A 23,251-nucleotide genomic window follows, 5' to 3' on the forward strand; every position below is an offset into this window, starting at 1 on the left:
GTTATCTTCTGTAAAGTGAAGGAAAAAGAAAACGAGAGCGGGAAAGGGAAATGGAAATGGAAATATGAAAAGGAGAGGGGTGAGGGGAAGACGGCGAGAAAGGAGAGAGTATAGGGAGTGCGAGGAAAAGTTTTGTAAAGAGGAATAGGGGTTATGGTTGGGGGTGTGGTTGCTTGGATGTTGGGGTTGATGTCTTATGTATCCATGAATACATATATGTAGGTATGCATGGATTACCTTTAGATATCTAGCTGGGCAAAAAAGGAAGTTGAACTTCTTGCTTTTGATATATATCCCGTCTTCTATCGCCTTTCTCGCTTTTTTTCGGTTACCAAAGTAGCAGTGGAAATTCTGTAAGAATTGCACGTTATTCTCCAGCTAAGTGTGTTCTTTAAGTGGAAGTGCAAATTTTGTAAGATTATCTTCTTGAGTCTTTTTTCAATGCTTCTTCCTTCGAAGATTGTTACGCCTATGCAATACAGCAGATATGGTTTCCATAACCCTCTGCGCAATCATTTTCCATAAAAATACCAACACCCCCAAACTCCTCGCCTCAAATCGAAATATAATGCACGAATATCTCCCCTCAATATTAATAATCATCTTCACCACCCCCATCCCCTCCATCATCATCATCATCCTCACCATTCTCAAAGTACTGCTCCGCATCATAATCACCACCCATATCCTCCTCATCATCCTCATAATCGTTATCCTGCTCCTCTTCAATTTCCTCCTCTCCCAAATCCTCTTCTCCTTCTGCCCCCTCCACCCCTGTCGCCTGTTGAATCTTCGCCAACAGCGCTCGCGTCTTCTCCGAAGGATCTTCCTCTCCCATCGCCGCTATCGCCGCATTATCCTTCGCCGTCTTCGCTTCCTCCTCTCCACTCAACACAGACCATAACTCCTGCGGATAAAACTCCTTGCTAAAATTCATCCCGCTCACTAAAGGTATCGCGCGCTTTTTGCGCTGATACTTCATACTGTATGTTTCGACGCCGAGGAAAGGATCGAAATCCGCTTTGGTTTGTCGGCCGTATTGTTCGTTGAATTGCTGTTCTCCAAAGGTTCGCACCGGCGCATCGCTGTCGCGTTTGGTAGAGTGCGTGTAGAGGGGTCCCCGGTGAATTTTGTCGCGGAGAGTGCGGTAGTATTTTACTTGTGTGCGTTCTTGGGGGGTGAGGGGGGATGGTCGTTTGAGGTTGGGATGTCGCTGGGATGTTTGTTAGTAGATTTTTTTGGTTTGAGCGCATTGAATTCTGAGGATAGAAATTGGTTATAGAAAAAAGAACTAGGGAGTCGGGGAAGGAATGACGGAACGTACTGGATAATCTTCACTGGGTGTGAAGTCTAATTTCAAGGTAGCATCATGCTCCCATGTTGCGCCTTTTATACCACCTCCTCTGGCACCTCCTCTACCTCCACGAAAGGCCATTCGATGCTAGAATTTTTGATTTTTGTAGTGATTGACGATGGTCGATATTCGGTGCTTCGCAACAAGGCAGGATGTTGTTTTGAGTAGCACCTGGTTTTGTGGTGGTATATTGTGCTTGGATTGTCGTGATATGTTTGCGGCGAGTAATTTCGAAGATATATGCAATTGAAATCAGAATCCAAACATTGGTAGTTGCTTGAATAACTTGAATTTGATCTTAAGCTACGAGTAGATATTATTCCCCAAGATTTTCTGCCATTCTAAAAAAGCGGTGAAACTAACTAAAATGGCGGGGTGTAAGCTTCATCTACCTAAATACACTCTTCTTGCGCTATACCATGGATAATCATCGATAACACTCTTTACTTTTCTACGTTAATCTTCTAATTCCGAATAGTTAACAGATATTAAAATCCTGGCGAGATCTGTCTCGGATTCTTACATCACTGCGCAATATCCAATCATTGTTTAATACAACGGCTCACACAAATTGTCCAAGATGGATATAGACGATACCCCCATATTCAAATTGGAGGAGCTTGAAGCTCATCTTCAAGATTTGGTAAAATCTCCAGATACCCCAATCGATACAAAACTCTTTGATGCCGTAGAGTTGCAACTTACAGGTATGTGCTGGTTGTTTCCCTACATACTAGAAGAGCTCTAAATCAAGCTGTCGTGTTCCACTATCTTCGCGGCTGCTAATCTGCTTTTAGAATACAACATCTCCCCTCTGATCCCGAAGCTACTTCCTACCATTACTCAGATTCTCCACACCACACAACAAGACCCTACAGTACTCGCCAGTCTATCCGTAAAGTTATTACAGCCAATCACATTTCCCCAGGCTCTCCAGTTGGCTTCCGAAGATGCTTTGATTCTCGCACTTCGATCTCCCATACCTGCTGCGAATATTCTTGCCATAACAATAATTCAAAAGGCCACGAAAATTTCCGCAGATGTAGCAAATCTATCTGGTATGAGAGGAGTGGTCGAAAATTATCTCCGAACATGGCTTAGCAGCCCTCATGTCGGAGTTGGAGAGAAAGCTACGCAAGTGCTAGGAGAACTTTTAGATGTCGACTCTGTTCGAGAATTGACACATATTACAAATGGGGTAGGAAATATGGATATTGATGCTCAACGACCACCTGGCCAAGGAGCGCTGTGGCGAAGGATATTTCAGGACGTCGAAATCTATGAAATACTTTTCTCACTCTGTAGCTTGAAGACTGTCGGAAAAGGTGATGGTCAATTGGATGAGAAACAAAAGACACTTGCTCAAGCTCGTTTATTGAGAATTCTTCCTCATTTGGTAACAGTGGGTTTTGATTACCTCGCTCGTCCAACGTTAAGCCAAGTCGACATGGAGTATATATCGTCACAGGGCGATGGGAAACTCGGGCTACTTTACTTCGCGGCAATGGAAATGGTGGATAAAGAAGACCTGCTTATGCACATGACGCTGACTATTTTCTTTTTGGAATTGCTGGAGGCACTGAGTACTGTGGAATGGCTCTTCGGTCCGAGACAGACTTATGTTGCTGAAATGATAAGGAAAGCTATGGAGTCAGACGTGGAGTTACGTCAATCGATTGAGGGTGTGACTCTATCTCCAGAATCAACCTCACAGACGAAAGAATTGATAAATTCTTTAAAGCTACTATCTTAGATGTGGTGTCAGTTAATCAAACCATACCCTTTGATTTCACAGCACATAGAGTTTAGAGCTCGGATCGTTTTCTTGAAAACCTTAATAGCATATCTCTTGTTTCTCCCGTGTGTAACCTGTGGTTAAGGGGGCATCGCTAGAGAATCAATGACTAACGCCATGATATAAAAAGGGTCATATTGATAATGGAATAGTGGAAGAAATGACAAAAAAAAAAGGTAACAGCATAGCCACGAGTTGCATATAAGTTTGGCTTCTTGGTATTGCACCTAATCACACCGTTGGCGTGCGGTTAATACCGTTGATATCGATATTCCAAATATTAGCTGAGAGTAGTAGAAAAGAAAATGAACATGTTGCATTGCATTCAATATTACTCCCTTTCTATATACTATGTTCGTACTTGATCATGTCAATACATCCAATATATGATTGTTGTTGCATTCGAATTCAGCCTTAATGTATTAGTCAATGAGATAGCAGTGTAAATTCTACACATGATCATGTATTCGATTTTCTATCTTTTTTAAGACTTGTTAGTGCACTACAACTTTACTATTGTAAACAAGTTTAGAAGTGTATAGACTCCTTCTTGACCCATATCAATCAACACGAAGTAATCTCGAGATTCGAAGATCCTCAAGAATCGCACCGATTCTTCCATTAAAGCTTTGGAAATATTTTTTTACAATGGCTCGAGAATGGGTCTGGGTTCAAGATGATCAACAGGCATCATTCACATAATCTGGGATGGCTCGGACGTTACGAAGGAAAGAAGAGAAGTGGGTGTGTGTGGTGGCCATGTGGGTTGGGTGAACTTCCAAGAGCATCAATGCTTTGATGTTGGTAGAGTTTGATAGGGATGATAGATGTCGAATGGACGATCCTATTGATCAATTTTAAGCTTGATTCGACAGCGTGAAATATTGGGGGATCAACACCATCAACGTTAAGATACTGTATATATCTCAGTACCTTCGTATGGTGCTTTTGCATTTAGGTGATAGCTTCTTATTTATCTCTTCTCCAGGATAGTGGTATCAAATCATCGAATCTCGGCATGATCGAATATTGTACAGGTATTGTTATAAGTGCTTACCTGTCAAGGGGGGGCCCTCAGCGGCGCAGTACAGATGGATTTCGTCTAGCCGTGCAGAAATTTTACTCTCTCAAGAATCCTTCACCCCATCTTTCTTTTTAGGCAACGGTTACTCCTAGTTCAGGCTGGGTGTTACATCAATTGATGCTAATGATAACTAATCTCTTCATTCGGTTATTTGCTGACATCTTTTAGTTTCTTAAGATTGCCCAACCCTGAGCCAACATTGGATCCTGATTGTGTTAGAGGATCCTTTTTGGAAAAGGCAAGCTTTTTCATCATCAGTGGACCTATCGTAAGGATGAATAGACACGGCCCACGAGTCGGTGATAGCGGTCGGATCGCTTAATTTGGGATCTTGTTCCTGACTAGTCATCTATCAAGACTCGAGAGACGGGATTTCGGGATCCAAAGAAGGAATTTTTCTGGATGAAATCGAATGGGCGCCTAGATACAATACACACAGATTATGTATCCTTTGAACTAACAAAATTTTGAAGGGAAAGTCAAGCATTTTGACTTTTTGAAGTGAAGAGGGAGGACAGGACTCTGGACCGGAGTGTTAGTAGTATAAATGTCACATTTGAATAGATCCGATAATTCGGACCAACTTTATGGGAGAACGTTGTACCGATCTTACATTTTGTCAATATTGGGGAAATGATCACAGTGTTCAATCCCCACTCCCACAACCAATTGTTTATCCTTGTGGAGTAACCATTGCGCGCAAAGTGGATTGAGGGACCGGTCGAATTGATGCTTTGAGCACAATTGCCCCTCGGGTAAATCAGCCGAAGAAGCTACTCCGTTCCTGCAGACTCACCCTGCGATGGGCTTATTCCTATAAAAGAACTCAATCCATTCTCCTCATTGGTTGTTCGAACCTCAAACTCTCCGCGCTACCTTGATTTATTTACCTTTCGGGAGATTACCCTGCCACGAGTGCCTTGGACCGTCTTCCCTTTTGTTCTTTGCATGTTTAGCGAGTTGTCTCATGGCTGTCATTGGATACCTCACATGCATTTCGACAATATCTGAGCATCATTTAGCCAGAAATCGTTGTGTAACCCCTGGTTCATGATGAACCGTTCGATTTTGGTCTCGACAATGACGGGATCAGGAGAAATGTTACATATCCCTGTTCTATACAATTCCTTTTCCCTTTTCTTCCTCCCTCCTCCCTCTTCTTCTAGACATCAAGCTTCTCATCCACCGGTGACCTTCGTACCGTGCAGACATTTGTTTGCGTCCTGTCTTTGACAACCATACCAGTTCAATCACATTCTTTACCTGGCTTAGGCCTCTTGAAACTTTCATTTTTGCGTATATACTTAATATCCTTTTAATAATGTCTTCATCGAAGTTTTTCACCGTGGCTGCGGCTACTTTTGCATTAATTACTCCTGCTGCCGCTCTCTATGATGCATCATCATCTGCAAATTTGGCTTTGTATTGGGTATGGCTTACAACTAGATTCAAACTACTATTGCTGATTATGACGACAGGGTTCCGGACCATCTCAAACCAACCTTTCATATTACTGCGAGCAATCTACAGTAGACATCATTCCATTAGCTTTTATGAATGTTTTCCCAGCACAAGGTGATGGTTATCCAGCCGAGAACTTTGGTAATGCTTGTTATGGTCAACCAATCTTCACTCCAGGTCCAGGTTATCCACTGGGGGATGTAGACACTTCGAAAGATCAACTTTATGTTCAATGTCCAAACATTCAAGAGGGGATTCCTTACTGTCAATCATTAGGAAAGAAGATATTGCTTTCTCTTGGAGGAGCATCCAACACCTATCAACTTACTGGTGCAGCTGATGGAGAATACTTCGCTGATTTCTTATGGGGAAGTTATGGACCTTTCAAACAATCTTGGTTGGATGCTGGTGGAATTAGACCAATGGATGGTGGTTACTATGGAACTGATCCTAGTGTCCATATTGATATTGATGGATTCGATTTCGATATCGAGTTTGGTCCTACTGGTAAGATAGACCACCAGAACGTCTCGTATGATACCAAGACTGACATCCATCAGATTACTCCGAAGGTTACATTGCCATGATCAACAGACTCCGAGAACATTTTGCCGAGAACCCATCGAAGAAATACTTCATTTCAGGAGCTCCACAATGTCCATTGCCAGAACCAAACATGGGAGCCATGATTGCTGGTGCCCAATTTGATCTTTTGTGGATTCAATTTTATAACAATGCCGCAGCTCAATGCACAGCTCGTCAATGGGCCGATAACTATGCTTTGACTGGAGACGAAGACTCTGCAGAATTCACCTATAATCAATGGGTGTCGACCATTAACAGTGGTGCTAGTGCTGGTGCCTCAATCTATCTTGGTCTCCTCGGTTCTACTGATGCAGGAACGGCATCCGACTATATTTCTCCACTCGAGGCTCAAAGTTTGATTGAATCTTATCATGAAAAACCTCAATTCGGAGGTGTCATGATTTGGGAAGCTACATATTCTCAAGAAAACACAGATGCCGAACTTAATGGAGATTCTTATCACGGATTCATTAAATCTTGTTTGGATTCTTACGCACCACCTCCTCCCACTTCGACATCTTCGATTGTTCACAGTACTACTATTAGTAGTTCCAGCTCCACTTCGGAAGTCTCTATCACTTCCAGTGTTCCAACATCGATCGAATCATCTGCTAATGCTAGTAGCACTGTGATTTCGATCTCAAGTACTTCAACCTCGGTTTCGGAATCTTCTGCCACCCCAACTTTGACTTTTTCGGAATCTTCTACTGCTACATCTTCGAGTTTATTGGAGACCTCAACTACTCCATCGCTTACTTCTGCATCAGTTTTGGAGACCTCGGCCGCCACATCCTCTTCATCATTGGAATCTTCTGCTGCAGGATCTTTCACTTCCTCAGAAGTTTTACCAGCTCAAGCATCATCTGGCTACACCGTTCCAGGATATTCTCACAACGCGACATCTTATTTAACCCACTCGCAAATTCATTCCTCCAAGCCAGCCGGAAGTGTTACATTGCCAGTTCACTCTTCAAAACCTACTGGTAGCTACACATTCACCGGATATTCTTCCAAATCTACAAGTATTGCAACAGGCTACACCTCGAAGTCTCACTCCGCTAAGCCATCTTCCAGTCACACTTCAGTTTACTCCTTCAATTCTACTGCTAGTGGAAGTGTACACTCGTCCAAACCATATTCCACCAAGTCTGTTGTCACAGGTACTGGAGTATCTATCAAGCCATACCCTACCAAATCTTCCATCATTGGTACTGGTCAATCTAGCAAACCACGCCCTACCAAATCCCTTGGAACTGGTGTTAAATCCTGCAAGAGCAGGTCCAAGACCAGGACCAAGACTAAGACTAAGACATCTGCAGGCCCATCAGGATACCCAGGATCTACTTCTTCCATCGTTATCTCGTCTACCGCGCCATATGGAAACAGTACCAACAATTACTCAGAAACTGCTCCAGCTTCCACTGCCACATCTTCAGTCGAGGGAATTACTGTATCTTCAGGTACTGTTACTGAAACTGTACCTGGATTTAGTGCAACCGAATCAACCGTGGTAGGATCTTCGACAATTGGTTCCAGTGAGATCCCAACTGGATCTACTACCAACAGCGGATCTGTAACATCAGAAACTGGTTCTATCTCTGCTAGTGGATCTCTTTCTTCCGGACTTGGTTCGATAACTTCGGCTATTCAATACACCACTTCAACAGCCTATGTTACTACAGTCTATACAATTACTTCCTGTGCTGCAACAGTTACTGATTGCCCAGGAAGAATTGGATCTGTAACCACTGAAACTGTTTCCTCCTACACCACTGTCTGTCCTGTCACTGCCAGTGCCACCTCAACCTCTTCTGGTGAAGGAATTTCCGTATCTTCAAAACCATCTTCAGCCCCAGGAGTCCCTACATCGCAAACAGCATCTTCTTCCGTTCAAGGACTTACCACATCTCCAGTATCCTCATCTTCAGCCCAAGGAACTGCTACATCACCAATTACTTCAGTTGTTCAATACACCACCTCTACAGCTTATATAACCTCTGTCTATACCATCACATCCTGCGCAGCAACCGTAACCGATTGTCCAGGCAGAATTGGTTCCGTAACCACCGAGACAATTTCCTCATACACTACCATTTGTCCCGTAACAGAAACGAGTGGAAATAGTGGTCTCGTTAGCTCCACATCTTCCACAGCTGGAGTACCAGTCCCAACCACAGCAAATACTTCATATGGAACTTCAACTGTCTATCAAACATCTGTTTATACTATCACTTCATGTCCTCCAAGTGTAACGGATTGTCCGGCGAGATCAGGTCAAGTCACTACTGAGACCATCTCATCATATACTTCCGTATATCCAATCACTGTTTCTAGCACTCTTGTCAATATACCTACCTCTGGGGTTTCTTCTGCAGCCGGAATCGAAACTTCGATACCAGCTATCAAGAATTCTTCCACCGCTGCCATTTTCACCTCAGCCCCTTCAGTTAGCGCTTCATCCATCGCCGGTATATCCTCACCAACCCCAACCAAGGAAGCTTCCTCCGCCGCCGGCATCGAAACCTCAATCCCAGTCATCGAAGCATCTTCCTCTGCCCCTACCCCCGAATCCGCATCCCCAACAAGTCTCTACACAACCCTAATCTCTACTCTTATCAATTCTCAAACCGCCACTGTTTCCGCTATCATCGCACCTTCAATCATCACCGTTGTTCCCGTTGCAATCGCATCTCCATCTCCATCTTCAGCTACCAGTATCGCGTCACCATACAGCATCGCACCACCCTATGGCGCCGGAAACAGTACTCTAGTCGCCACCGGAACCGCATCATCGATCACCAGAGTACCAAAACCAAGTTCGTATGTGGTTAAAGCAGAGGGTGAGAGTACTAGTGTGAAGAGCGGAAGTGTGACGACGCAGATGCCAGGGGCGAGCCCGAGTGCGGTTACTTTTGAGGGGGGTGCGGAGAGGTTGGTTAGGGGATTGGGATTGGGGGGCTGGCTTACGGTGGGGATGATGGGGTTGGTGCTTTTGGTTTAGGGTTGGATGGTTTGGATGGTTTGGTTTTTATGATGATGAGGGGGTAATGTATGTATGTAATTGTGTTTGTAGATGTGTATGTAAGATAGGATAATTTTCTTAAAAGATAGGGGAAGAGAGGAGACATATTTGTGATGAAACTTGTTATTTAGAGAGTATTCTTTTGTACCTATGTAGTTTTATTTTGAAGTGTTGGTTATGATAAATGATGGATTGTTTTGTGATTTGTATTCCTTGCATATTGAGTTCAATTTTCCTATACATTTTCTGTGGATTTTGAGTATATGGTATCTCATTTTTGATAATATATTACTTCGTAATAGATCATAGAGAAGGGGAAAATGTTGATTCATTTTGATGAAGTTTACACTAAGTGGAAGGGGGATTGTGAAGAATCCATTAGGGAATTTTTTTATATACATTGTATTGATCTGTGTGCTGGATCATATCTAGAAAGTTGAATGGTTATTTAAAATAGGGGATAGAGAAGTATTGGAGTTGGTAGAGTATATCTTAGGCTCATCAGGCTACTTCAAATGGGAACGATTCTGAAAGAGAGTTTTGAGATTGGTTTGATTTTGGGAAGGATGGCGTTGAGATAATGTAAATGGGTGATGGGGAGTAGGGGAAGCGAAAAAGGGTGGTAGGTTCGGGGGTGGTTGGGATAGGGCGAAGAGAAATGGAAGGGAAATGGAAGGGAAATGGGGTGAGAATAAAGTGAGTGGGTAGATAGTGCGTGATTGAGTAGGAGGATTGAGATGAGAACGGAGATGGATGTCAAAACTAGATTAAGATAAAACCTCTGAAACCTATGATGTGATGATTGGAGAGGATGTACTTTCTTAGGGTGGTTATCCTTTATACTTTATATGTAAAATGTATATGGATATGTTTTGAAACTCATGGAGTGGGCTACTGAAGTATGGGATTAGGTGGCTGTAATGGAAAAGGAAGACAACTTGTGTCTACTATGATTTATAGGTCAGAGGTTAGGAAATGAAGGATTCCTCTCCGAACTTATCAAATGGCATTATCTTGGCCGTCTTGCATACATTGTGACAAAGGGGGTTTTAAAAATGTAGTTTTTCACACTGCATTATTGAATTTACGATATTGGGTCAATAACCTATGATCAGTTGGATGAGATATACTGAATTTGTCATTCAATTTAGTCAATAATACAATACTACGACATAGTATTTTTAAGTGGTATATGTCTAAGCTAGTTTGGGTTCTGACTAGCGACCGGTTCAAGTATAATATTGTCAGATGGTATACTGGAAAAGTCGGAAAGCAACGCTAGTGATACTAGGAAGTTTTCATGATATTTCTGAAATACGTTTTTGTTTACAAGCGATCGTCTCACTGTTCAACGCGTCATTAACTGACGCTTATTCTCATTTCCCTCAAAATAATAACATGTATTGATTGTTAATCATACTCTATCAATCATCCATAAAACCACCGCAAAATCTAGCAGTACTCTACTCTCTCTTCGAATGCTTCCTATGCTTCCTATGTTTCCTATGCTTTCCCTGCTTTCTAGGTGCATCCTTAGCCTGCGCAACCCCCTCGCTTAACAAAGCATTCTCACCATTCTTCTTAAACCACTGATCCACAACATGAGTAGACCATTCGACAGCACCTGGAACCGGAAGTCGATCATCCAGCTCCATATAATCGATTTTAGTCATATCATCTGTTCCTGACAAATACTCCGAATCTGTTGATTCCGGGCCCGTCATATAACTTGGTTTTGCCAATGCATCATTCTGAGCTCCTGACTCGCGCCGAATCTTTGATTTTCCCTGAAGAGCAACCATCTTCTTCAACTCTTTAGTCTCTCTAACTTCTTCAGCGCGATTTTCCAACCATTTCCGAATGCTGGAGCTATCATCCGGTCCGATCTTCGTCGTTAAATCATTGTATTTTCCGACAGTTCGATAGGCAGGATGATCGACCTTGCTGACCGCGAGTTTGCGGAGCTCCGAATCGAGATCGGAAATGATGAGCTTGATGATGGGTTTCAAAGGACCGATTTGAAGATGTTGGAGATTCTTATTGATGGAGTGGATACGGGCTTCGCGGCGGAGGAAAGAATCTCCTAGTTCGGGTTCGATGCGCTCGTGTAGTTTGGTGAGGATGACTTTAAGAGGTTTGAGGAGGATAGAGTCGATTGATTGGATGGCTTTGATCTTTTGGCAGATGTTACACATCTTGTGAAGGGTTTTGTGGTAAGGAGATGGATTGTGGAAATTGGTGATTTATCTCTGCAAGTTGAGATGGAGATGGTTTTTTATGTCTGAGGTATGTTCGAGGTGTGAATAATGAGTGGAAACTGTGATCCAATAATCGAGTGTTGGAGAATGTTAGCTGGTTGTCAATGTGATTAAGATTCAGAGATGAACAAGTTTAGAAGTTGTTGCGCTGACTGGAACTCGAGGAGGTTATATGCCAAAATATGTACAGCCAACCATACGTGCTACATTGCTAGATGTACAATACGGGCATCGCGGTTTGACGTATTAAAATAAAACCGCATGTGTTGGCAATCATCTTAGATATTTACGGTTTATATCCAGACGTGAATAAGAAAGTACGGTTAATTTATCGGATAAAAAAGGGGAGATGGCTACGAGTGAATAAGCAACAATCAGGCATTATAATTTTGTGTGCCCAGAAGAGTTACAGTAGTCCACACCGTAAGAATTGACAGTAAATGAATGATAACTTAATACGCAACCACTATCCATGAAAAGATGAAGTATAGCCCCAACCCAACTACCAAGCTCAACACACGACCACACGCCCTCTCATCTTCATACAAGTCTCTATCATCATCTAACCTTATATCACTTCACCGCGATACAAACTATCATCAATGTAACCCAAGACACCGCCGCCTCCAGAAAAATAAACGAAAAACTCAAAGTTCTAATTGCTCAACGGTCTGATTATTCACTTCGAGGTTCCAACATGCTCACATCAATTTATAGATACACACTTATACAATGGCATCAACGTCATGTGTCTTCAATTGTTCTCGGTATGGTCGGCAGCCATGGCATTCACGGTATCTACGGTATCAACGGCATCAATCCATACCTCAAACATCTTATTCATCGGTAAACCACTCACTGATAAAACCTCACTCATCTTATCCACGGTAAACCCCAACCTTCAAACCTCCTAAATCCAATTATCATATCTGGTACAATAAGTTCCGGGCCCGGGCTTTCTGGTACATCTTCAAGACGGTGTAAGTACAAATCCACTCATTCAACATTAACAGACAACAGACTTGGGAGCTATGAGAACTGCGTAACTTTTTTTGTTATTTCTTTCTTATGGTTATTTCATGGTCTGTTTGGATGGTGTTGTTGGTGGTTTGGTAGTGAAGGAGAATATGTACGGAAGAAGTTTGTATGGATTTTGATATTGAGAGAGTGAAAGTGGAAGTGCGGTTCTCCATCATTTCCACATCTTGAACTGAAGAGATCCGACAACTTACTGGCAATGAAGTTGTAGCTCATTGCTAATATCGAGATACTTATAGCGCAATAATGCAAATGTAGAGTTATCATTTTCTTTTGGTAGTCACGCAAGTCTCTCTCCTCTTCGGACTGAAAAGGACTTTTTCTTCATCCCAAGCTATAGCGCACAAATTGACCAGTCGACAGATTCAAGAAGAAGATGAGGAAGAATACAAATTCACGTCCATTCTAAAGTGGAAAAATATTTAACATACTTATTACTCCCATCATCATCGTCATTATTATCATTATTACTTTCATAGTAGTCAAGGGATCAGCATCTCCCAAGTCAAATCTCACCACCCACCTTCATCACTTTCTTCACCTCTCTCCACCTAAACCCGGAATCTCTCCCATATACCAGCACAAAATATCTATCTATACATAACCAATCCTCAAAATCCTCACCCAAAAAAACAAACAAAATAAAATAAAAGTATGATCTGCCTGATACCCACGCATTAAAATACTCTCATATCTGGAAGCAATGCATTGCAATTCTTTGGCCCCTCTCATCCCTTCTTCGACTACGAGTTCAAAAGATCACAGTCTTAAGTCTCTCTCTAAAAACCCCTACTTTCCGTTAAGTTCACAACTTCACTTCATGAGAACGTCGAGAAAATAATCCCTCAAGCAATCGAGGCAGTGTGAAAATCAAACGCGGTTTTCTGGTGATCCCCTCTCCCCCCCAAAAGAAAAACAAGGAAAAGAAAAAAAAATGGTGTAAAAGATATCTAGTCACGAAGGATAAGTTTTTCTGATTTCTTGAGTGATGTAATTGTGTAATGATGTAATCATGGGAGACTTGTGAGGTGTGAAGACTTTATTTTTGAACATTGGATGCTAAGATTATGTAGTATTTGTGAGGATTCGGATTTTGTGCTGTACTGTAGTCTGATAATTTACGCGAAGGGAGCTCTAGCCTACGATGAGATCTACTTCAATGATTCGAGCAAGTGAAAGTGTTAGAGGTGTTTGTGATGATTTATACAGAGGAAAATGGAGGTATTCTCAAAGTTCAAAGGATTCCCAAACATGATGATTAGAAGGGTTCAAATCAGGACTACTTTCTACGATATTGAAAGTGTTCGACCCGAATAGAGATGTGTGCGAAAGATATGAATTACAACACTATTAGATGTCGACCACTTTTCGCACGATTGAATACATGACTGTAATTAACGCAACCCATAAAAAGTGAAACGTAATATAATCACTTCATCAACCTATCAACTCTCTTCTCCAAACTTCTCTCAAACTCACTCACGCCCCCCTCCAATACGTTTACCGCACCACCTTTAACCACATAAACCAATCTCCTCCTCTGTTCCTCATCCTCCTCATCCTCAACCTCTCCCCCTCCATCCTCCTCTCCCTCCTTCCACCCCTCCACCACCTTCCTAACCAACCATCGATCATGACTAACCACCACCACCCCCCCATTCCACCCCCTCATCACCGCGCCCACCGCTCTCACCGTCCAAAAATCCAAATGCGTCGTCACCTCATCCAAAACCAATAATTGCGGTTCCCACCACACCAACCTCGCCAACGCCAACCGCACAAGCTGACCACCAGATAACTTACCAATCGGAACATCCGAGACGACTCGTCCCTGAAGACCCAAACCATTTAGGATACCGCGGATTTCCTGCTCCGAGAGCACACCCGCGATATCGGATGTTAGGAGAGAAAGAGCTGTTAGTTCTGGAGTGTTGTGCGAGAAAACTTGCAGATCTTCCACGGAGTTCTGAGAATAATATGCGAGTCGTAAACGAGGATGTTTGGTGAGGGTTCCCTTGGTGGGTTTGGCGGTTTCGGTAAGGAGAGAGAGAAGGGTGGATTTTCCGGCGCCGTTGAGACCGACGATTCCGATGCGGTCGCCCATGTGGATGGTGAGGTTTACGTTTTCTAAAACGAATGGTGCGGGTGTGGTGGTGCTTTTCGAAGATTCGGAAGTTGGGTAGCGGAATGAGATGTTTTCTAATGAGAGTAATGGGCCGGGAAATCGTAAATCGGGTGCTAGAGGGATCATCATCGAAATACCTCTTTCCTCGGGTGGAATCTCGATTTCTTCTCTGGCGGTTAAATGGTAACCAGCTAGGTCGCGGTTGAGTTTGAATCGGGTTCCTTTAGCGGACACTTCCATGCCCATTCGATTATCTAATTTCTTTTGGCGAGATTTAGCTTGGCGGAGTTTATTTTCATCGCCGGTTGCTTTTCCTTGTTTGATATTTTGTTGAATGGTTTGCTGAATGTGCGATTTTTGCTTTTCTTGAGCGTCGCGCATTCTTGTTAGATAGAGAGTTTTTTCGCGGATGGTGGATTCATATGTAGACAAAGATCCACGGAAGTAAGTCAGAGCTTGGCTGCGCAGAATGATAAGTTCTTGAGATGTGGCAGTGATGAAATCGCGATCGTGAGAGACGATTACAATGGTTGGGGGAGTGGTAGGTTCCTTTAGGGTTTCGAGATATTTTTGTAGCCAGATAATTCCGAGGAGATCGAGGAAATTGGTAGGCTCGTCGAGGATCAAAATGTCGGTTGGTTGGAGAAGGACGGAAGCGAGATTGGTACGCATTTTCCATCCTCCGGAAAGGGTGTTGACTGGTTTATCTAGGTTTGCTTTGGGGAATCCTAGACCGGAAAGGATACTTTGTGCTTTTGATTCAATATCGGCGAGTCTGGTGGGCTCTAGCTGTAGTTGTAACTCTGCAAGAAGTTCTGCTGCTAGGTCTGTTTCTTCTTTGGTTGTGGTTTCGTCAATCTCTTCATCTTTTTGATTGATGCTATATCATAAATTAGAATTCGGGCGCCAATTTGGTTCATGCCCGCTTACCGTTCCTCGGAATCCGCAACAATCTTCTCAAACGCAATCAATGCTTTTCTTGCTGCCATACCACGTGTTCCACTTCTGAGTCTAGCATCCTTATCTTTCTCGAATAGTTCCTTTTTCAGTCTTTCATGCTGAACTTTCCGAAAAGCCCGTACAGGTGTCAGTGCATCTTCTTGACTATCCAAAGCCTTGGACAATACTAAGGGACTTTGTCAATGTCCATATTGATTATAAAAATGCAACAATTGGATTGTCAATACATACCATCGACTTCATGTTGAATTTCACTTCTCGAAGTAACTCTGTCGATGACTTCTGCCAATACTGACAGCTTACTTCCTCCCTTTTCTCTAGACTCACTGTCCTCTTCGTCACCAGCATCTTTTGAATCTGCATCTGTTTGCTGCAAGATAGATATCCTAGTCTGTACAGGAATACCAGGGATCAATTTCTCCGCAATGGCCTTCAACAAAGCTTCATGTGGCACCAACTATTAGAAATCTCATTTCCCTTAGCTCAAAATGGAAAAGGGGAGACATACTCGATTTTCCTGTGCCGTTTCTTCCAATCAATGCATAGCATATTCCAGCTTTAAGTTTCAAACTCGCATTGGATAGAATCTCAAGACCTTCTGCTTTAGATTTTCCTTTCGATTTCACACCTGATTTACCTGAAGATGTAACCGTGATATTTAAACCTTCAATATCGAGCTACGATATATATGATCAGAATTCATCTTCAGTTGGAATGATCTTCAAACATCGCCAAGAAGATGGGAGTGTTTACCTCTTGATAAACTGGATTCTCGATATGGAATCTCGTTTGTTTGCACGAACACAAGATGGTGGTTGCTGATTCTCCTTGAGACAACATTTTCCCTCTTTGCCTCGATGATTTGTGTGAACAATCGATCTTTAGAGAAATTAATGAAAAGAGATTCGAATCAAAACAAAGGAACGACAATAGCAGTTAAACTTATCAAAGTACTGAACCTGGTTTTAATGGCATTAAATTCAACCGAGGATGGTGTCGTTAAATAGTCGACATGTATGAGTACGGATTACAAAATACCAAGACCCTCCTCAAGCATTGGTTGCCGCTTTCTAGAGTTGATCTCATCGGCCTGACTCACATGTTTCGGATCCAGGGAACTCCTCATGTAACTTCAACACACAACACCTAAGGTTACGCATTCAAATTGAATTAGAGCTTCATAAACTTGATAGTAATAAGTGAGTCACATCCCCGGCGCCGTCACATTGATAGATTTGCGTAGATGGATGAATGAGTGATACAGGAAGAGAATAGCTGTTTCGGTTAAACCTATCATCTACGATGTATTATTCTAACTGCGCCACTCCTAGTTCTATGGCTGAGCTCCACATAAGAGTACCTAGGCCACGTGATAATCCCTTCTGCACCTGACTTCTTGAACTCATCGTTCTCATCATACCCAATATCTTTACATAGGAATGGTAAGTCCTGATCACAAAACAGTACCAGTGAACCAATACCGAATACCGAATACCCAAATCCTAATCATCAACATGTCCACCACAACCCCCAATCCCCTCTACGTCCCTGAAACACTCACCAAGATCCTCTCCCATCTCGACGTCAAAACTCTGCTCCTCTCTCAACGCGTTTCCAAACAATGGGCCGAGATAATCCAAACCCATCCCCATCTCCAAGAATGTCTTTTCTTCAAACCCGCTGCCCGAAACACAGAGGTTACGCTTAATCCTCTCCTGACCGAGAAATTCCCAGACTGGTTTTGTACTAGTGAAGAAGAACCATGGAATCGAGTCAGCCATGAAATTTTCAACAAGCTGGAATGGGGTTCATCGCCCCGCGTCGCGATGGCTTATAGGAGATCTGATGCTAGCTGGCGTAGAATGCTACTGCGTCAGCCCCCACTTGAAGAAATGTTGATTGATTACAACAGGAATGATAAGTACGGGCTTTTTTTCTGGGACGTAAAGGTTGAGAAAAAGGAGGGGATCAGAATGGGTTTGGCGTATGATTATATGTACCAGGCTATGTATAAATGCGTATTCCAAGGCGTGGATGGACCTCTTTACAATCATGAATTCATGTTCGATTGGAGAGAGGAAAAAGTTGCAGGGGTAACGTCGAAGGAGCATTGCTCGAGGATCAAGGTATCGGTGAAGCAGGGGTGGAGTGGTTGTGGGGAAGATTGTGAAGGATGTAGAGATGTAAATGGACATTACAGAATCTTCAAAAGCGAGGGATTTGAGAAGGAAGCGGCAAATGAAGATGCATATGTGAAGATGATGCAAGATGAAGGTTTCGAAACTTGGTAAGTTACGGAGTAATAGGAGGTAGTGCTAGATTCCTCAAGTCATCTTTTCATTCGAAATATGGGCTGGATTGAAAGGTCAAGTATTCTCAATTGTGAGAATATGTGATAGATGAAAAATCGCGCACAGTCACGGATTCTACTTCTCAGAATACGTTCGCTGAATTCAACGTAGTAATCGTTATTTACTAGATCGCGGATGAAGAATATCGTTCTCGAAGGTCTTTTTATCCGCATGGAACGGGGTGGATATGAAGAATCCTGAGCATAAAAGGGAGAATAAAATGAAACCACATGACAAGAAACTGTGTGAAAGCTGTAGAAACGGACGGTATGATAACAGCGCTCTTTAAATGGGGGAGGGAGTAGACAAAGAGGATGGTTTGACAGACTGTATGCAGTATAGGTGCATGATTTCAATGATATGTGAAAACAAGAGTCTGGTTGATAAGATGGGGGTACAGGTGCGAGGTAGATATTGGGATAGAAGTAGTAATATATGCTTAATCAAGGGATGATCAACGATCTGACGGCTGACAGTCGCTCGTAAGCGAACATCATCCGAACCATACTCGAGTATACCCAAAAAGTTTGATGTGCATCTTTGAACGCCTAGCCACACCAGCGCTCGCTGCTACTTCCATCTTGATAACCTCGATTTAGCACTATTGCATGGTTTGTAAATCCACACTTCACCGCAAAAACACTAAATCATCCTGCCATTAGGACAGCAGTAATAAAGTACATGTATTCTAATTTTACTATCCGTACTTCTACAAACAGTCAAAATTATTGACTGACCGATCTCTCCACCAACACGTGCTTATCGTCTCTTCTCACCACTGAACTTCATGTACAAATCAATTATAGGAAAGAATTTTGTTATTTCTCTATTCGACTCTCAAACTTTGTAGTCTTGCTTCGGTTGCAATTACCTGGGAATTGTTAGTAATTGAAGCATAAAGTGAGTGAAGGATACATTGAAAGTAAAACTTACGTCAAGAGCCTGCTGAACCTCGAGGACCTTTCTAACCTCACCCAACCAATCCTTACTCAAAGTCTTTGCCCACCCCTTTAATCCGTTCATCTCTCTAGCTGCACCATCCAAGTCACCCTCCTCGAGGAATGTCTCAGTTCTAGTTAAAACACTTTCAACATCATCACCGGTAGCCAATCCCTTCTTCTTGAACAGAAGCTTGCTTAGTACGTAACTCGAAGCATGACTAGCAATACCAGCCTCTTCAGGTAACAACGAAGCTTTGCGGACTTCAGATGCAACACGACGGAAACGATCAATGAGGGCAGCTGAGCTTGGAACACCCTTTTGATACGCGACTGGGTTGATGGATGCAATCGCTGCGTTTACAACTGGATCATCAGATGCAATTTCCTTAAGGGCAGCAAGTTCTCTAGTGAAAGGGCGTGGAATTTGAGACTTTTCGAGGTTAGCACGAACGGCTTCAACTGCAACATGAAGATGTTGAGTCTTGAGGTTTGCGTCGACAACAGAATTGAAGTCACCAGTAAGCTTCTCGAGATCATTGACGGTGTTCGTCAACTCGGAAAGCTTACCGAGGCGGCCTTCACGTTCTTCCTCCACGCGATTTCTGACATCAGCCAAAAATGCACGCTTGAGTTCAACTGCTTGTTCTGTCAAAAGATTCTTGAGTTTTTGCTCATTGACCTCATTTGCGCGATCGAGCTCAGACTTAAGCTTTTTCTCGTAGTTCTCGTGAATTCTCTTGCGCTCGGCTTCGTACTCGGCCCTATATTGAATTTCCTGCTCTGCTTGTTGGTTCTTGAAGTTTTGCATGAGTTGCATAGCAGCACGATCGAATTCTCCATCGTGAGACTTAATCTTCTTGTCAGCTTCTTTCAATGCTGCCCCCTTCATAGCCAAGATCTTGCCTCCAACTCTGTTCAATTCCGACTTGGCCTTGTCCATAGTAGATGTAAATCTAGCATTTGCATTGTCGGCATTAACGACTGCAATGATATCATTCATAATCTTAACCAATTCTTGAACTACAGGCTCGTTTCCATCAGGGATATTAATTGGGTCAATTCGCTCAATTTTCTTGTATGCTCTAGATGGCTCATTGACTTCTGGGTCCCTTTGAACATTGCTTGGCTTGGCTTCTGAAGTGGCGGACGCAGCAGCTGGAGCTGGAGAGTTCTTTACTGGTGCATTTCCACTCTTAACTTGTTCAACGGCTTTGACTCTATCGGCTGCTTTTGAGTCCTGTGGTGTCTGAACAGCTTCCGATGGCTTCGCCTTGTCCTTCGCCGAGCTAGTGTGTCGCCTAGTAGATTCCTTGTTCTCATTGGCAACCCTCCATGATACGCCACTTTGGCTTGGGATTTTGATTTGCTCGCCAGTATCTCTAGAAGGCCTTGGAGTTCGATTTGCGATCAAAGGGAAACGTTTCCTGAATTCCTGTTCCTCGAAATAAAGGACCGCTTCCTCTCCGAAAGGTACATACTCGGTAAAGAAGTCATGGAAATTATCGTTGATTCGAGAATAGTAAACCCCTCCACCGAAGCCCAATGTAGTTAACAGAAATAAGGTTGTGAAGAACTTGCGGAAGAAGCGTCTCTTTGGCTTTGGTGCGGGAGGTGGTGGGATGGAAGATGGAGGGGGAGGTCCTGGTGACTTGACTCCTGGAGGAGGGGGAGTAAGAGGGACATTTTCCGCAGGAATTGTGGTAGAGGTTGGAGTTGCTGGAGTTGGGGCGGTATTTGGTGTTACTATTGCTCCAGGTGGTAATGGTTCAGATGTAGCCGCGCTGGCCGATCCTGGAAGTACTGGAGGTCTCGAGTCTGCTATACTTGGTTTATCGGCATAACTTCTCTAGAGTTGCAAAAACTATCAGCATTCATCTCACAACTTAATTGTTTGAGATACAATATCTTGAAGCTTCATACATACCATAGTATCCGAAATCACCCGGCTATTTTGTGCTCTCCATTGACGTCCAGGACTGACGACGTTGGATCTGAGACCCAACGTCCTCGAAGATCGAAGACAAACTCGCAGCATGACGGGCTGCGTGGAGTGATAAGTAATTTTTGAGGTTGGTGATGTTAAAACTGCGCGTCCTCTTCTGCCAATTATACAATTCAAGATAAAAAACACTTCCAAGTTTACAGGAGCTCGGACCACACCACTTTTTGGCCGATGATGTAGAAAATCCCAGGGTCAGAATTCACATTATTAGCCAAATGTGCAAGGCTACGAAATAATGTCATGTCAAAAAAATTGATGTTATATGTATTGAAACATTTCCTATGATGATCATTCTCTGAACACAGATTCTTGTGCAATAAAAAATAATTGGGTTTAAATGCATGGTTCTATTGCATATCGTACATCCCAAATGCCGAAGAACTAATTCATCAAAAAGGAAAAAACAAGGAAAGCCCTCACGCCTAGCAAGCAGAAATCTGCTGCAAATCAGACCCCTTCCAACGAGAATTTAGAGACATCAAGGTATTAAAAAAGGATTGCTCTCGTAAATGTTGAAGTGGCCACATGTATGCTGCCCTCAACCAAGCAATCTTGTTCGAAAAGGAACACTATTTGTGGAAAGTCCCGACAATAGCTCATTCTTGGTATCAAAGGTTCATTCCACCCAATATGTCCCATACTCCCCCGCATATTCATCACAAAATTTCTCTAACAAGCACATCCTGGGCCTGATTGTGTTCCTGGCGCTTCGGGCCTGAGATCAACACCAGTTCCCCTTGGACCACCAGCTCTTGGATTTCTTGGACCGGCTTGATCCAAGGGTAATTTCTTTGCAATTGCTGTGAACAATTCCCGTACGTTCTCAGATGTCTTAGCGGAAGTTTCGAAGAATAGTAAACCGGCTTCCCTTGCATAATTCGAAGCGTCTTCAGTAGTAATAGCACGTTTATCCGGTTGTTCCGTAACTAAATCGAGCTTGTTTCCGGCTAAAGCAATAATGATATTCTCGTTTGCTTGTCGTTGAAGTTCTTTCACCCAAGATTTGGCCTTATCCAACGAGGCCTATCACAGATGTTAGCGGATTACTCTCAAATTCAGGGTGATAGAGACGTACAGCCTGTGTGATATCATAAACAACAACGGCACAGTTGGCATTTCGATAATACATAGGCGCTAACGACTTGTATCTCTCTTGTCCTGCGGTGTCCCATATCTCGAATTTGACGGTGGTATTTTCGTCGAGGGAGATGGTTTGAGTTAAAAATGCAGCGCCAATAGTACTCTCGCGGTCTGTCGTATGGTCAGCGGTGTGGTCTTTGTTCATCCGCAATTCCCTGTTTGAATCGTATCTGGGCATTCGATATAAAAACGAGATTTGTTGGAAAGCTACTCACAATCGTCGAATTGATCCTGATTTCGGATGTCAGCTTGGAACGATGTCATTGCTTGGAAGTGATGATAAATACCTTAACAAATCGTAAGACCAATGAACTCTATCCCGTATATTAGCATTTAGAGTAGATCCAAACAGCAAACAACAGCTCATACCTTTCCGACGGCAGATTCCCCTATTATGAAAGATTAGCAACTGATTTAATGAAGATATTAGGGACCCACGAAAGTCACATACCAAGTAACACCAATTTAAACTGCGCAAATCGTGAGTTTCCAGCACGGGAGCCTGGTGGACCTCGAGCAGCCATGTTGAAATGTGATGTGGTTGTGATTGTGAATGAGATTTAATGGAGTGGAATATATATCGCTGGGCAAGTTGTATATGCTCGTGTAGTACTTGGGCGGCTTTGATTCGTAGGAGGAAGGCGAAAATGGTTGAAGTAAACTTAAATGCTATCTTGCTTGATCTTGAGAAACAGCGCAACCAGGAAAGTGACGACGATCCTAAATCGCTTCGATTACTGGGACAATCACGGTCACGTGGAGCATTGTTTAGATGCTCTTTGAACGTCAGCCTATCTAAAGTTCATCATTAAATACTAAATTCACACTTTGTATCTGAATCAGAAGTTGTCAAAACTGGAGCTAATTCTTCAATGTTACTTGGGTACTGTAGAATTATATTAGTAAATGTAGTGCTTTTAATGAATATGTCTTACTCCTTTTATATCTGTTAATCATTTCTAGTGATTATGAATATCAAGAAGAGCTCTGTACTCCGTACTTTGAAACTTTAGATATTGATCTGGAACAGACAAGAGAGGGACGAGATTAGTAATAACAAGGGGGTGTCTCTAGGGCGTATCCACCCAGTGTTAATTTTAGATATTGCGAGGCTCCGAGCTTCGAATTAGAGAAC

The 23,251-nt window shown here is 42.9% G+C and overlaps 8 protein-coding genes across 8 annotated transcripts; 3 read left to right on the plus strand and 5 right to left on the minus strand.

The window, feature by feature from the left end:
• Positions 1-592: 592 nt before the first annotated feature.
• On the minus strand, positions 593-1,435 carry EAF01_000367 (uncharacterized protein; the record flags this gene model as incomplete). Its single annotated transcript, XM_038908617.1, has 2 exons — positions 593-1,213; positions 1,325-1,435. The coding sequence occupies 2 exons, from the start codon at positions 1,433-1,435 to the stop codon at positions 593-595; spliced, it is 732 nt and encodes a 243-aa protein (XP_038775523.1).
• Positions 1,436-1,934: 499 nt separating this feature from the next.
• Positions 1,935-3,107, plus strand: EAF01_000368 (uncharacterized protein; the record flags this gene model as incomplete). The annotated part of the gene is made up of 2 exons (XM_038908618.1): positions 1,935-2,061; positions 2,152-3,107. 2 exons carry the CDS (start codon positions 1,935-1,937, stop codon positions 3,105-3,107), a joined length of 1,083 nt encoding a protein of 360 aa, XP_038775524.1.
• Positions 3,108-5,554: 2,447 nt separating this feature from the next.
• On the plus strand, positions 5,555-9,280 carry EAF01_000369 (uncharacterized protein; the record flags this gene model as incomplete). The annotated part of the gene is made up of 3 exons (XM_038908619.1): positions 5,555-5,662; positions 5,712-6,201; positions 6,255-9,280. 3 exons carry the CDS (start codon positions 5,555-5,557, stop codon positions 9,278-9,280), a joined length of 3,624 nt encoding a protein of 1,207 aa, XP_038775525.1.
• Positions 9,281-10,764: 1,484 nt separating this feature from the next.
• EAF01_000370 (uncharacterized protein) lies at positions 10,765-11,496 on the minus strand (the record flags this gene model as incomplete). Its single annotated transcript, XM_038908620.1, has 1 exon — positions 10,765-11,496. One exon carries the CDS (start codon positions 11,494-11,496, stop codon positions 10,765-10,767), a length of 732 nt encoding a protein of 243 aa, XP_038775526.1.
• Positions 11,497-14,026: 2,530 nt separating this feature from the next.
• Positions 14,027-16,522, minus strand: EAF01_000371 (uncharacterized protein; the record flags this gene model as incomplete). The annotated part of the gene is made up of 5 exons (XM_038908621.1): positions 14,027-15,602; positions 15,653-15,848; positions 15,914-16,123; positions 16,191-16,359; positions 16,436-16,522. The coding sequence occupies 5 exons, from the start codon at positions 16,520-16,522 to the stop codon at positions 14,027-14,029; spliced, it is 2,238 nt and encodes a 745-aa protein (XP_038775527.1).
• Positions 16,523-17,196: 674 nt separating this feature from the next.
• EAF01_000372 (uncharacterized protein) lies at positions 17,197-18,172 on the plus strand (the record flags this gene model as incomplete). Its single annotated transcript, XM_038908622.1, has 2 exons — positions 17,197-17,969; positions 18,145-18,172. 2 exons carry the CDS (start codon positions 17,197-17,199, stop codon positions 18,170-18,172), a joined length of 801 nt encoding a protein of 266 aa, XP_038775528.1.
• A 687-nt stretch (positions 18,173-18,859) lies between these two features.
• Positions 18,860-21,009, minus strand: EAF01_000373 (uncharacterized protein; the record flags this gene model as incomplete). The annotated part of the gene is made up of 3 exons (XM_038908623.1): positions 18,860-18,904; positions 18,967-20,820; positions 20,899-21,009. 3 exons carry the CDS (start codon positions 21,007-21,009, stop codon positions 18,860-18,862), a joined length of 2,010 nt encoding a protein of 669 aa, XP_038775529.1.
• A 636-nt stretch (positions 21,010-21,645) lies between these two features.
• On the minus strand, positions 21,646-22,640 carry EAF01_000374 (uncharacterized protein; the record flags this gene model as incomplete). The annotated part of the gene is made up of 6 exons (XM_038908624.1): positions 21,646-21,999; positions 22,052-22,227; positions 22,332-22,347; positions 22,404-22,430; positions 22,486-22,505; positions 22,568-22,640. The coding sequence occupies 6 exons, from the start codon at positions 22,638-22,640 to the stop codon at positions 21,646-21,648; spliced, it is 666 nt and encodes a 221-aa protein (XP_038775530.1).
• Positions 22,641-23,251: the final 611 nt, after the last annotated feature.

The sequence above is a fragment of the Botrytis porri genome, assembly GCF_014898465.1.
Source record: "Botrytis porri strain MUCL 3234 chromosome Unknown BPOR_001, whole genome shotgun sequence".
NCBI lineage: Eukaryota > Fungi > Ascomycota > Leotiomycetes > Helotiales > Sclerotiniaceae > Botrytis > Botrytis porri.